A 14,913-nucleotide genomic window follows, 5' to 3' on the forward strand; every position below is an offset into this window, starting at 1 on the left:
TGATTTAGTTAGGAATGGCATCTTCCTAAAGCATCCCTGTAATTCAGAGGTGGCAATAGGGTATTTGATAGTATATTAAATATGTCTCATTACATTCACAATCAATTTCTCCTCTGTCCAAGATGATTATTTTCAGAAACTGATACTTTCTTTAATGATTTTGCAGTAACAGCACAACTAGTAAAAAAAAGTTGACATTGAATTCTGCATATGTCTTTCACAGTAGGATTGGTTACTTGTTAGAAAAACCAAATGTGATAGATATAAATGTGTAAGATTGATCTGAAGTTCTTTTATATATTGTTGTGTGATTTTAATGGTAGCATGCTCAGTGGTTTTTTTATGTGTCTTCTGTGGCTTTATGAAGAAGGTTTTCCTTTGGCTTCATGGAATTAAGATACTTCTTTGATTATTTTATAATCAAATAAATCTTGGGTACTGGCTATAAAAATATTGCCATTCTGTAGTCCTTTGTTCCTTCTTTCTTTGCATTTTGTGCTGTCTGCCCCCATCATCAAGTGTATTATTGATTCAAACAATTCTTCATGCTGCTTCTCTGAACAGAAATCATATTAAATCCCTTGGATATCTGCATTATCCCAATGGATAAGTGAAAAAGAATATTTTCACCATAATCTAGTCTTCGTAGCATTTCAAACTGTGATCACTGCTTCTAGTGATCCTTGGTTGTTTGGGGGCATTACAAATTAGTTATAATAAATGGCTAGGGAGAAATTTAAAACTGTAGTTCCATGCTTATGTATGTTTGTGCAAACAATATGATACATGGGTTGCTGTTGAATTTTCCAGGCTCTATGACCATGTTCCAGAAGCATTCTCTCCTGGCATTTTGCCCACATCAATGGCAAGCATCCTCTGATGTTGTGAGATCTGTTGGAAACTAGGAAAATGGGTTTTATATATCTGTGGAAAGTCCAGTGTGGGAGAAAGAACTCTTCTCTGCCTGAGGCAAGTGCAAATGTTGCAATTGGCCAGCTTGATTAGCATTGAATGGCCTTGCAGCTTTAAAGCCTAGCTGATTTCTGCTTGGGGAAATCCTTGGTTGGGAAGTATTAGCTGGCCTTGATTGTTTCATGTCAGGAATTTCCCTATTTTTGAAGCCATTGAAATCCACAAGCATGTGGACAGTTTCAACAAAAAGGAGGAAACCATGAAAATAAACAAAATCTGGCTACCAGTATTAAACAACTATAAAATCAGGACAGTAAATAAAGAGGAATACTAAAAAAAAAGGGGGGGATTCCTGACATGAAATAATCAGGGCCAGCTAACAACTCCCAACAAAAGGGCAGCAACCAGCCAGGCTTTGAAGCTGCAAGGCAATTCAATGCTAATCAAGCTGGCCAATTACAACATTCACACTTGCCTCAAGCAGACAAGAGTTCTTTCTTCCACCCTGGACATGCCACAGATATATAAACCTCACTTGCCTAGTTTCCAACAGATCTTTCAACTTCTAAGGATGCCTGCCATACATGTGGGCAAAATGTCAGCACAGAATGCTTCTGGAACATGGCCATACAGCCCGGAAAACTCACAGCAACTCAGTGATTCTGGCCTTGAAAGCCTTAAACACGTTAAATATGATACATGCAAATGTGTGTAAGGAATCCATGACAGATATATGTTTATTACAAGTGGCTTCTCCTTGTTCACAGCAAATGACCACAAAAACATATTTATTAATCTTTATTAATACAAAACTTAGTAAAAAAAATACTTAATTCTGTACATTCAAGAAATTGCACTGATCGCACTATACAAAATGGTTACATAGAGAAGGATGAGCAAACTGAAATGTGAGTTCACAAATTAAAACAGACTGTCTCTTCCTAGATCAGTGGTTCTCAGCTTGTGGGTTCCTGAGTGCTTTGGCCTACAACTCCCAGAAATCCCAGCCAGTTTTCCAGCTGTTAGGATTTCTGGGAGCTGAAGGTCAAAACATCTGGGGACCCACAGGTTGAGAACCACTGACCTATGGGATACCTATTGCATTGATTTACTTGCCTTACATTCTTTTCTCGCCACTAAATTTTCCCTTTTTCAGTTGATCATGCATCCACACATGGCCAGTCAAGCATGAGCAAGGCACACATGTTACAACTTAAGAAGGACACATGGTAATATAAAATGCTCTGTAACTATTATTTTGAAATTATTCAAGAAAAATCAAATTATGTCAAACATAATGACAAAAATAGTTACAGCACAGTGATGTTAAACAGTGCATGTCTTCATACTAGCAACATGATATAAGACTGTGTTTGCACACTTTGTACTCGTTATGTGATAGGATTAAGTTTGCATATTCTTTGAAGAAATCAAAACGACTGCTTCCAAGTAATACATGAGGCTATATGCAATGTCTTTCTTAAAAACAAACAAGCCTACAGCCTTCCTTAAATCAAGCTTTAACATGGTTCCTTCTCAGGTTTGATCAATGGTAGTTATAAACCTGTGTTTGGCACTTCTCCTCAACAGATTTAATTTAAAAACAAGTATGGAAGCAGCACAGCTAACAAAACATCAAACTTAATGGGACAAACTTGCTTATTTTACTGTTAATGAGAGCATCACTCTGCTTGGAGTTAAGACAGAATAACCTTGCATCGTTTTGTCCCATGCAATTTAGGAGAAGCTTTTCAATTTAGCAAAGGAAACCCTGGGCAATTAGAAGACACAACAAGACTTTTCATTTGCATTTCTTCCAATAATATGTAAAAGTCATTATGAAGCCGAAAACACCTGTTCACTATCGAGAACTCTGCATCAGACATAGTCAGTCGAAATGATGATTGCCTTATGAATAAGCTGTGGATAGCTCCTTCTCTCAAAACTGAAATTTCAAGCAGTTTGTTTTCTTCATGGGGCTAAATCCATTTCAAGAAATGTCTCTGTGTGTGAAGTCATTTAGGAACACTCAGCTTGATGTCCAAATCAGCTATTTGCACTGTCAAGGAATAAAAGAAATCCAATCAATTATAAATACTATAAAGAATTGTTGTCAAAATGTTGGTAGAATGTGGAACTACATATAAAATTATTCCTACTACAATTTTATATAGCCATTGCAACTATCAAAATTTAACCTTGTTTGCAGTTTGACAATAAATTTTATAGATTTCAACTCCCCTTTAAACCCTTTTTGTTTTCAAAATGGGGAATAGCAATTCATGTTTGCAAACCAATAGAAAACAAGTTTCTGAATCAATTAAGAAGTGATGCCGTATTGAATCTACTAGATACAGTAGAGTCACGCTTATCCAACATAAATGGGCTGACAGAACGTTGGATAAGCGAAAATGTTGAATAATAAGGAGAGATTAAGGAAAAGCTTATTAAATGTCAAACTACATTATGATTTTACAAATTAACCAAAACATCATGTTTGACAACAAATGGACAGAAAAAGTCATTCAATACACAGTAATGTTATGTAGTAATTAGTGTTTTTTATAAATTTAGCACCCAAACATTGCAATATATTGAAACAGCTGTGGATCCGGGTGAGAGGCAGACTGCGTTGGATAACACAGAATGGTGGATGAATGAAGATTGGATAAGCAAGACTCTACTTTTGACTGACTTTAAACAAGGTTGTCTGGTACTACTAAATTGAAGACATCAGATAAGAGAAATTACAAGCTTATTGTAGTTTTAGCTGTGAAAAGTTGTAGTCGTGGGATACTGAAGATCTTGATAATTATGAACATTTAGTCTGGCTAGCATCAATGAGACCATACCGAAATCTCTTTTGATTCATCTTCCCAGATTAAATATGTGCACAGATGAAACTCAAACCAAGTAATATCAATGGGAGTTATTTCCAGATTTCTGAGCTAGATCCAGATTGGTCTCTTCACAAACAGAAGGTTCTCTTCCATTAATGGAAGACACTTGGGTCAAGGGAAAGTTTACTTCTGGAGGAAGGGCATGAGGACATAGAGACATGGTTTGGCATTCAGTACTCAAACTCAAACTCATTGGGTTTATTATGATGTTAATTTTAGCTGTGAGTTACTCTCTACAATTCTTTAATGTAGAAACTGACCAATTCACAAGATATTCCTCTAAATCTAGGAGGATATAAATTCAACGAAATTGTGTCTCTCAGAAAAAAGCAACTCTTACCTACTGGCTGACAAGGTTTTCCTGCCAACATTCTGAGGTGTTGGTTCACAGTGGAAAAAGCTTTTTATCCACCAACATTTTTCAAACACATCAGGTAAACCTAAAAATGTACATAATAGAGTGTCAGTGAATAACTGAGCAATAAAACTCCAGGGTCACAAAAAGACTATTAATTTTAGTGACTCAGAAAGTTCAGAGAAAGCAAAGTACACTTCAGCTCGCTGAAAATATAGAGAACTAAACGTACAAATGATTCCCACAAGTGCACTCAACTATTCCAATTATGGCTAATAACTTTTAAAGAGCCAGCATACCGTGGAAGTGTTTGTCTTGGTCTGAGAAGGTCATGGGTTCAGAACAGCAAGATGAACTGCTTGAAGAAACACTGGAGTCGGAATTCAGTCGTGCTGTGTGTGAAAAATAAATTGTATGTTAGCTTTGTGAAAAAGGAGAAAAACAACACTTTTCATCCAACATTTTAAAAGATATGGGATTCTCTCTCCATCTTTAATACAGTGCAATATTTGTGTATGTTACAATGGGGAAAAACCTCTTCAAATGATAAGAAATATATGCTATGCTTATTTTTTCCATCAAAGTCTAGTCTTCTACCCCTTTGTTATTAAATGACAACTGCTTTGACAGAAGAAAGGAGCTACATAGGGGAAAACTTAATTGATATAGTTAAGTATATTAAATACATTCAAAGAAGAATAGATTAAAAGCTTCTCCTATGGGACCTACTCAAATGTCAGTGGAATTATAGTTAAGAACAGACAAATCAAGTAACTTGCTGGGAAAACTGCATTGAGGAGGCACCAGAACCAAGAAAGACCTGCAACAGTCTATAAACCAGAAATGCGCAAATTTTGGCCCACCAGGTTATTTTGGACTTCAACTCCCACAATTCCCAACGGCCTACCATCTGTTAGGAATTGTGGGAGGTGAAGTCCAAAACACATGGAAGGCCGAAGTTTGGCCTTCTATATACCCAATTCTCTTTCAAGTAATTAAACACATGTATCAAATGTTTCTCTTAAATGAAAAAGGCTGCAAGGCAGATGTGTGTGGCCAATACTGTATCCATGTTTATGGTAGGAAGAGAGTATTCACTGAATATTTACATTAACACCTATTCAAACTAATAGCATTTATATCAATTGCAAAGATTGGATCCATATGTGCATATCACAGCAATATAACATCAAGTGGGCTCTTGGTGTCTGCTGAGGATTGGTTCCAATATCCCCCATAGATATCAAATTCCCATTATATGCAATGGCATTGTAAATTGGTGTCACTTATATAACATGGCAAAACCAAGGTGCAATTTTTGCATTAAAAATATTTTCAAGCCTTGCATGGCAGAACTCATGAATATGGAGTGCTGACTGTATATGCAGATTGTGCGTTAGTGTCTTGAAATGGACTACAAATACGATTAGAGAGAGAGAGAGTCTAGTAAACTGATCAAATGTACCAAAGGCATTTCTTGCTTGCACTTTTGGGTTTAGGGTCAATCCTGAACACAAATTTCAAAATATGTCATCCTGTGCCCTTTATACAGAAACACACAAGTTTTGGAGATCATGTCATTGGTCTTCAATTGTAAAACAAGAAACTTACTTCGGTAGTACTGGTTCTTGGCTGCAAGGCAGCCAGCTGAGGGCACTGATGCCATCACAATGGTCCTTTGGAGTAGTAAGAAGCAAGACTTATATCTAGGGGCACCTGCAAGTCAAAAGAAATGGGAAAAATTTTGTTAACAGTGTACACCAGGATACAGATCTCTGTTATACTTTATTGCAGACTTGCAATATAAATCACAGATCTGGGATAGTTTGGCTTTCTTGTAGGAAACAAAAAATCATTTTGGATAGTAAGTTCTGTATATAGATCTTTCTTATATGTGTCCCAAGATCCAGAGTCTTATGCTCATCACATGAGCATAAACTCCTTAGCTTATACTGCTTCAAAAACATAAGTATATCTGTATGCATATGGAAGTAAATGTCCATACAATTATTGTTGTTATATGACTTCAAGTTGTTTCCAACTTGTGGAGACCTGTCAAGTTTTCTTGTCAAGATTTGTTCAGAAAAAGATTGCCTTTCCCTTCCTTTGAGGCTGAGAGTGTGTGATTTGACCAGGCTCATCTAATTCTGTGGTTGAGTAGGGATTCAAACCCTGGTCTCCAGAATTGTAATCCAATTCTTTAACCATTCCACCACACATGCTCTTTGTGAACATATAGAAGTCACCATGCAAAAACTCCTCAAGAACAAAGGACTTTATCTTACACCCAAATTGAGACTATTTGTCCATCTACGGTAGTTTAGAAGTATCTGCTTTGATTGGGAGCAGCATTCCACAGCTTTCTGGCTGAAATATTTCACATTAACTATTACCTGGAAATATCCAAAATCAGTGTTGGGAGTTACTGTGCATAAAAGCAAGTGCTCCATCACTTTGCTTTTTCTACAATTGTGTTTTCTAATCTAAGCACTGACTTCTCCGGCAGCCCACAGTGTACCAAACAGACTTCTATTTCCATATAATATTCAAGATCAGGCCAAGATGCCTGCACATCATGTAGGCTGCAAAATCCTGAACATCAACCCGCCCCGCCCCCCCAAAAAGTTTCTTTTTGTACATTTACTTCTTAACTGCTATGGACTCACCAATGTTGCAATTTGGTGAAGCATCAGCACTCCATGGCAGAGAAGGCTACAAAATTTGTAAAACTACAATCCCCATAATTCCATAACCTTGAGCCAATAGCAGTTATAATGGTGACAAACTGCAGTAATTCTACAATGCAGATGCAACTGTGTTGACTCAAAATCATAATACAGGAGGGCAAGTACTCCAATTCAGTCCAAGCATAACCTTTGAAAATCAACTTTCATAGAATCATAGAGTTGGAAGAGACGTCACAGGCCATCCAGTCCAACCCCCTGCCAAGAAGCAGGAAAATTGCATTCAAAGCATCCCTGACAGATGGTCATCCAGCCTCTGCTTAAAAGCCTCCAAAGAAGGAGCCTCCACTGCTGAACAGCTTTCTCAGTCAGGAAGTTCTTCCTAATGTTCAGGTGGAATCTCCTTTCCTGTAGTTTGAATTATTTCAATTATTTCTGGAAATATACTTTTCTGCTTCCTGCTACCAAACTGCAGAACACCCGAGGAGATACTCATCTATAAACAATATACCTCCACAGCACCCCAAGGAAAAGAGGAGGAGAAAGCAGGCATGAAAGATGTATTTACATTGCTCAACACTATGTAACAAAATTTGAAAAATGCTCTATCCCTGGTTTGAAAGTGGTATTCCCATTTAAATGTATGGTACTTATTAACTCTGAAAGCAATTATACTCCAGAAACGTTGTTTTCATGGCAGCCACAAACTAGTTGAATTACTTGAGATATTCATTGAAAAGGTATAGAAAAATGTGCTGCAGGATGTCCCACAAAAACTAAGGTCCCTTCCATATAGCTGAATAAAGTCCCACATCATTTGCTTTGAACTGGGATATATGGCAGTGTGGACTCAGACAACCCAGTTCAAAGCAGATATTGTGGGATTTTCTGCCTTGATATTCTGTGTCATATGACTGTGTGGAAGGGCCCAAATTTTGGCAGTTCAATAAACTTTTCCCATGTTTTTATGGGAAACCAATTAGGAAATAAGAATTATGTTATGTAGTGTATGATTAATGAAGCTTGACACCATTTTCCCATGGTTCCATACTATGGAATCTTAGGAGTTGTAGTTTGACAAGGGACCATTCCACACAGCCAGAATATCAAGGCGGAAAATCTCACAATATCTGCTTTGAAATGGATTATCTGAGTCCACACTGCCATATATTCCTGTTCAAAGCAGATAATGTGAGATTTCCTGCCTTGAAATTCTGGGTTATATGGTTTTTATGGAGAGGCCTAAGGAGGTCTTTTGCCCTCTCAGCCAAAGAGTGCGGGTGCCTCCCCAAACTCCAACTCCTAGGATCCCATAGCCTTGAACCATGACAGTTTGCATTAATTCTCCAGTGTAGAAAGGGGAAAGAAGATTTCAATTACCTGGATGGCCCCGTTGCCTGCTTCTGCAACCCTTTCCCTCGAAAAAGAAGCTTTTCTTTCCCGAAGATCCGAAGTTTCGAGTTCTGCAAACAGCCCACGCTTCTGTTGGGACAACTTCAGCCACAAGACGCAGAAGGTCTCAAGGTTTGCTGGCCAGTAAAGGACAGAGGCGCCTCTCTCCCTTTGCAGCCTGCCTGATTGCCCTGCCTTGCTCCTGCCTGGCTTTATATGGAGGACCTTTTGGGTTGCGGGCGGAGGGGGGGGGGGTGACATTTGAGAAGGGCGGCGCAGAAGCCTGGCTCATGGTTCAGCCCCGTGGAGCCTTGTCCTCGCTCAACCCGGGTCAGGGCAGCCGGAGCACGCTTTCCTCCCTCCCTCCCTCCCTCGCTGCCTATAACAACGGCAAGGACAACAACAAAAGTGCAAGGAGCGCGATGGGGACACGCGTCGCCCGAATGACTGAAGGGGGCGGGACGCGTGCTCTCCCCTCAAGGCAGCCTTCTTCCAAGAGTCGCATTCCTCCAGCGGCCTTTAGGCCTGGCATAAACAATATGCCCAAGCTGGAGAAAGAAATACAGAAAGAGACGCTTCTCTCGTTATGTTAGAGCCCAAGGGTCATCCAATAGACCTTCATGAATGGAGGAATCTCAGGATGCATCAGGCATGGACAAACTTCGGCCCTCCGGGTGTTTTGGACTTCAATTACCTACCGGCTGTTAGGAATTGTGGGAGTTGAAGTCCAAAACACCTGGAGGACCAAAGTTTGCTCATGCTTGGTTGTCAATGCATCCTTCATTCCTGGCTAAAGGTGCACCTACAGTAGTGGTTCTCAACCTTCCTGATGCCGCAACCCCTTCATACAGTTCCTCATGTTGTGGTGACCCCCAACCATAAAATTATTTTCGTTGCTACTTCATAAGTGTAATTTTGCTATTCTTATGAAGGTAAGGTAAAGGTTTGCCCCTGACATTAAGTCCAGTCACATCCAACTCTGTGGGTTGGTGCTCATCTCCGTTTCTAAGCCAAAGAGCTTGCATTGTCCGTTGACATCTCCAAGGACATGTGGCCATGACTGCATGGAGTGCCATTACCTTCCCTTCAGAGTGGTACCAATTGATCTACTCACATTTGCATGTTTTCATACTGCTAGGTTGGCAGAAGCTGGGGCTAACAGATGGAGCTCACAACACTCTCAGATTCAAATCTACAATCTTTTGGTCAACAGGTTCAGCAGCTCAGCAGTTTAACCCACTGCACCACCAGAGACTGATGAATTGTAATGTAACTATCCAATGTGCAGGATGTATTTTCATTCACTGGACCACAAATACTGGGCACAAATACCGGGTATGCTGAAATCTGAATATTGGTGGGGTTGAGGGGGAATTGATTTTGTCATTTGGGAGTTGTAGTTGCTGGGATGTATAGTTCACCTGCCATCAAAGAGCATTCTGATCTCTGTGGACTCAAACAATGATGGATCTGGACCAAACTTGGCATGAAAGCTCAATATGCCCAAATGTGAACACTGGTGGAGTTGGGGGAAAATTGACCTTGACATTTGGGAGTTGTAGTTGCTGGGATTTATAGTTCACCTACACTAAAAGAACATTCTGAACTCCATCAACGATGGAATTGAACCCAAACTTGGCACACAGAACTCCCATGACCAACAGAAAATACTGGAAGGGTTTGGTGGGCGTTGACCTTGAGTTTTGGAGTTGTAGTTCATCTACATCCAGAGAGCACCGTGAACTCAAACAATGATGGATCTGGACCAAAGTTGGCACAAACACTCAATATGCCCAAATATGAACACAGATGGAGTTTGGAGGAAATAGACCTTGACATTTGAGAGCTGTAGTCACTGGGATTCACAGTTCACCTACAATCAAAGAGCATTCTGAACCCCTCGAACGACAGAATTGGGGCAAACTTCCCACACAGAACCCCATGACCAACAGAAAATACTTAAGGCCATCCAATCCACCTCTGTTCATCAGGGCAAGAAAATGTAATCCTGACAAAGAGCCATCCAGCCATAGATATAGATAGATAGATAGATAGATAGATAGATAGATAGATAGATAGATAGATAGATAGATAGATAGATAGATAGGGAATTGTAGTTGCTGGGATTTATAGTTCACCTACAATCAAATAGCATGATAGAATTGAAACAACCGGGGAATACAGGACTCCCATAACCAACAGAAAACACTAGAAGGGTTTGATGAGCATTGACCTTGAGTTTGGGAGTTGTAGTTCACCTACATCCAGAGACTACCATGGACTCAAACAATGATGGATCTGGACCAAATTTGGCACGAATATTCCATATGCCCAAATATGAACACAGATGGAGTTTGGGGGAAATAGACCTTGACATTTGGGAGTTGTAGTTACTGGGATTTATAGTTCACCTAAAATCAAAGAGCGTTCTGAACCCCACCAACAACAGAATTGGGCCAAACTTCCCACACAGAATCCCCATGACCAACAGAAAATACTCAAGGCCATCCAGTACAACTCCCTTCACCAGAGAAAGAAAACGTAATCAAAGCCCTCCTGACAAAGAGCCATCCAGCCATAGATATAGGTAGATATGATTCACACAGAGAGATATGGTATCATAGATTTGAAAGGGACCCCTAAAGAAGGACAAGTATATGTTGCATGTTCCAGAGTAGGCAAACCAGACAATCTCCACGTCAACACTGACAAAGAAACAGCAAGAAATACTCTTTACCCACAAGCAGAAAGAAATTACATATATTAGAAACCAACACTTTCTCATTACTTTATTTTCCAGATCAACAGACTGGGCCACATCAACGCGTGGCAAGGGACAGCTAGTTATTTATAAATCGCTTTTCTCACCCCGGGAGGGACTCAAAGAGGTTTACACAGAAACAATGGCAAAATTCAATGCCTTACATATGTACATCAAATCACAAATTTTACTTGTTTGTTTGTTTTGTTTTATCTTGTCACTGCACATGGTATTGCATGTTTGTCTTTTGTTTTTGGAAGCCACCCTGAGTCCCCTTGGGGAGAGAAGGCAGGTTAAAAATAAAATTGTTGTTGTTCTTGTTGTTGTTATTTCTTTATGTAGTGCATCATCAAATGAAACTGTGGAATTTATTGTCACAAATTTAAGTGATAATTAGACAAAATCCACAGAGGAAGAATGATACCAATGACTTTGAATTAAAATGGTACAAGCTTATTCAGAATTCTGGAATCCAAATTTGTTAATTGAAGTATACCTGTGTTTCACAGCAAACATCTCTAGATGATTTCATTCTAGTCCTGTAACAAAGGCCTCCAGCCACAGACCAGATCTCCTCATCTGTTACCTCTGGATATATTGTACAAATATCCAGAATTTCAAAGTCAAAAAATTTCAAAATTGTCCTGATGCTTGGCTGAAATAGTGAAACCTTTTTTTAAAATGGTTTGGTGAGCACAAACTTTGTTTCATGAGCAAAACCGTGTTTATTTCCAGTTCATGGACTTCTCATGTGGACCTGTATGGTTGGCCACTGTATGAACAGAATATTGGTTTAAATAAGCATCTCTTCAGTGTGATCCAACATGGCTCTTATTTTATGCTTATATTGTTAATGTAGACTGTATCTACACTGCCATATAATCCATTATCAGAATACAGATTACCTACATCAAAGTGGATTATATGACTAATATAATCTAATTTGATGTAGTTAATCTGCATTCTGAAACTGGATGATACGGCAGTGTAGATCCAGCCATAATTACACTACCAATCTGCAGTGACAGTAATTTCTTATTTCTTATTCAGCAAGAGGTACCCAGTACTTATAGGGGTCATGGTAGCGCAGCAGGTTAAATCGCTAAGATGCAGAACTTGCTGACTGGAAGGTCAGCAGTTCAAATCTGTGGGATGGAATGAGTTCCCGTTGTTAGCCCCAGCTTCTGCCAACCTAGCAGTTCAAAAACATGCAAATGTTTACATTATTTGTACGCCACATTTCCCATGACCCCCACATGCTGGGCACATGACCTAGTGTCTACGGACAACGCTGGCTCTTCAGCTTAGAAATGCAGGTGGACACCACCCCCAGAGTCGGACTTGATTACATTTAATGTCAAGGGGAAACCTGTACCTTTTACCCAATACTTATTGCCTAATGAGGCTTTGGTGTTTTGTTTTGTTTTTTACACTTTTGCATAGGGCTCCACACTTTAGTAATATTGGCAATACTGACTAATATAAACTAGTAAAAAAAAGCATGTCATGTTAAAAGAGGACAAAAGAGAACAGGGATTTGCATAAGATTTGCACATACTGATTTATACCTTTAGAAAGAATCACTATACTTTAAATGAAAGATAAATATCAGAATGGGAAAGACTGTGGCCAAGTGGCCTGTGGGTTTGTTCAGTCTGGTCTCCAGACACTCTTAATTGGCAATTTCAAGGCTCCTGCACTCCACTCTTATGGCCCTTCATCTCTGAATTAAAAATTCAACAGGATAACCCTTCAATTGAAGGACAGAGCTTTGTAAAGTAGGACACAATAGCATACATATGAATGTATAGAACTGTAAAAGGAAAGTCATTTTCCTCTTCACTCTATATTCTTTTCAAAGGATTTGAAGAGAACAGTAGCATAATCCCAGCAGTTTTTATTAACCTTGTACTTAACTGTTTAAAGAATATTGTATGTACTAAAAGAAGCAATGCTATATAAATGTAGTGAACAAATGTTCAAATTATAGTGCACTAGGTGAGAAGTATTAAGAAGGGGCCAGGTAGCTCATGCCAGAATTACCCATACAGTGGGGCTTCAGTATCTGCCGGAGTTTGGTTCAGGACCCTTCTGTGGATACCAAAATCTTGGGAGGCTGAATAGCTCTTATATTCAGTGGCACGGTAAAATGATGACCCTTACATAAAATGGCAAACAACTCAATGAAGTGCCAGAGGATCAGTGAAATGGCAGAAGCTACAACAGGAGAGATCTACACATCAGTATAGTGTGCAGCATGTGGAAAAATCAAGATATGCTGTTTGGATTATTTTTCCCAAACCTTTTCAGCTATGATTGGTTGAAAGCTGTGGATATGGAGAACTTACTGTACACAAATCAAACAGAAGGTACATAACAAACAAACACATCTTTATTATGGTCATAGGCCAGCAGAAGGTACGCATTAGAGAGCTGGTAAAACAACTGCCATGGGATCAGCAAATCCACTATTGATTTCCCTGGCACTCATCTCACTGTTGTTCCAAGCGGAATGGGAGATCTCTGGGTGCTGGACTCCTATGTCCAGTTCCTTTCTTAGGCAATGCATATGTAGACACACTAGTATTACTGAAACTCATGTAGTTGACAATGTAAAAAGCATTCTCAAGTGCATCTACATTGTAGAATTAATGAAATTTGACACCACTTTAAGGGCCATTGGTAAATGTTATGGACTTATGGGAGTTGCAGTTTTAAAAGCTCTTTTGCTTTCTCTGCCGAAAAGTACTGGTGCCTCAACAAACTGCAATTCTAAATCCCAGAATTCTGTATCACTGAGCCATGGCAATTAAAGAGACTGTGTTAATTCTACAGTATAGTTTCTTCATTAGGCAAGAAACACTAGGTCCTATATACAGGCCTGTAGCGAGGGGGGGGGGGTTAGGGGTTCAACACCCCCCCCCCCCCAAAATTTCAGGTTAAAAAACCTGGTTTACTCATAAATTTTAACTGGTTAACCAAATCCCCATGCTAAGTCTATGAGATGCAAAAAATTAAGAGTCCATCCAGAACTGCAAGCACTGTCTCAAGCAAATATTGACAATTTATTCACACTCATTACTTGTGGCAATAGCCGATGTAGCGAAGCAACCAAGTTTGGGCGGGGGGGGGGGTATTGAATGCTCTCATTAAGGAGGCCAGACTTGGTGGAGGTGGTTGACAGGGGCGGAGCTGCAGGCTATTGAAGGCTGCTCTGCCCCTGCTGTGGTCTTTGCTTCAGCGTAAGCTAGGAGGCAGGTTTCAACCCCCCCCCCCCCGAAATCTTCAAACACACCCCCCCCCTGAAATTTTCAACCCTCCCGATTTTTATTTATTTATTTATTTATTTTTGCTACGGCCCTGCCTATATACCTCTTGGGGTTGAACAAATGAGAAATGAGCGATCACTGTAGACAGCCATATAATTAATAGGGCATTCACATGTTACACTGTCTCTGTGTTTGTGTCGTATATGTACTGTCCAAATGTTCAAACATACACATTTCAAATGTTAGTGAAAATCACTGAGCGCATTTCAGCAGATGTATCGGCTGCCCATCAGGAAAAGAAACAGCACAAAGGTACAACTGAGTTCTTGATAGAACTCTAAGGGTGGGCAAAACATAAAATGCAGATGTCCTCCAAGTCCCATGTTGTTCATCTAAAGTACAGAAAGATTGTAGCTGTCACTTTTGAACTGCTTGATTTACATGAAGTTCACAAGAAAAACAACAAAGTGACTTTGCAGCACCTTGAAGAGTGACTCATTTATTACCGCTATAATCTTTCACGGACTTTCAGAAGGCGCTTTTTCAAACTTGTAACTATGGAGGCAAAGGGTAGGGAAGGTTTTAATCTTGTTGTATGAGTCAGATCACGTTACTCCATCCCTTAAAACAACTACCGTGG

At 39.6% G+C, this 14,913-nt stretch overlaps 1 protein-coding gene across 1 annotated transcript; it reads right to left on the reverse strand.

Moving 5' to 3' along the window:
- Positions 1-1,695: 1,695 nt before the first annotated feature.
- Positions 1,696-8,439, reverse strand: PPDPFL (pancreatic progenitor cell differentiation and proliferation factor like). The gene is made up of 5 exons (XM_060775285.2): positions 8,232-8,439; positions 5,779-5,883; positions 4,467-4,559; positions 4,153-4,252; positions 1,696-2,971 (listed from the first exon to the last, which is right to left on the reverse strand). Exons 2-5 carry the CDS (start codon positions 5,831-5,833, stop codon positions 2,959-2,961), a joined length of 261 nt encoding a protein of 86 aa, XP_060631268.1. The 5' UTR covers positions 5,834-5,883; positions 8,232-8,439; the 3' UTR covers positions 1,696-2,958.
- Between the last annotated feature and the right edge of the window lie 6,474 nt (positions 8,440-14,913).

Source organism: Anolis sagrei, chromosome 4 (genome assembly GCF_037176765.1).
Source record: "Anolis sagrei isolate rAnoSag1 chromosome 4, rAnoSag1.mat, whole genome shotgun sequence".
Classification (NCBI taxonomy): Eukaryota; Metazoa; Chordata; class Lepidosauria; order Squamata; family Dactyloidae; genus Anolis; species Anolis sagrei.

Bases quoted from the DNA above. Each gene is read 5' to 3' on its own strand.
- PPDPFL (XM_060775285.2), bottom strand. From the start codon at position 5,833: ATGGCATCAGTGCCCTCAGCTGGCTGCCTTGCAGCCAAGAACCAGTAC. The intron at 4,560-5,778 runs GTAAGTTTCTTG...TTTCACACACAG, and splicing joins CAAGAACCAGTACTACCGAA to CACGACTGAATTCCGACTCC. The intron at 4,253-4,466 runs GTATGCTGGCTC...GTACATTTTTAG, and splicing joins CCAAGACAAACACTTCCACG to GTTTACCTGATGTGTTTGAA.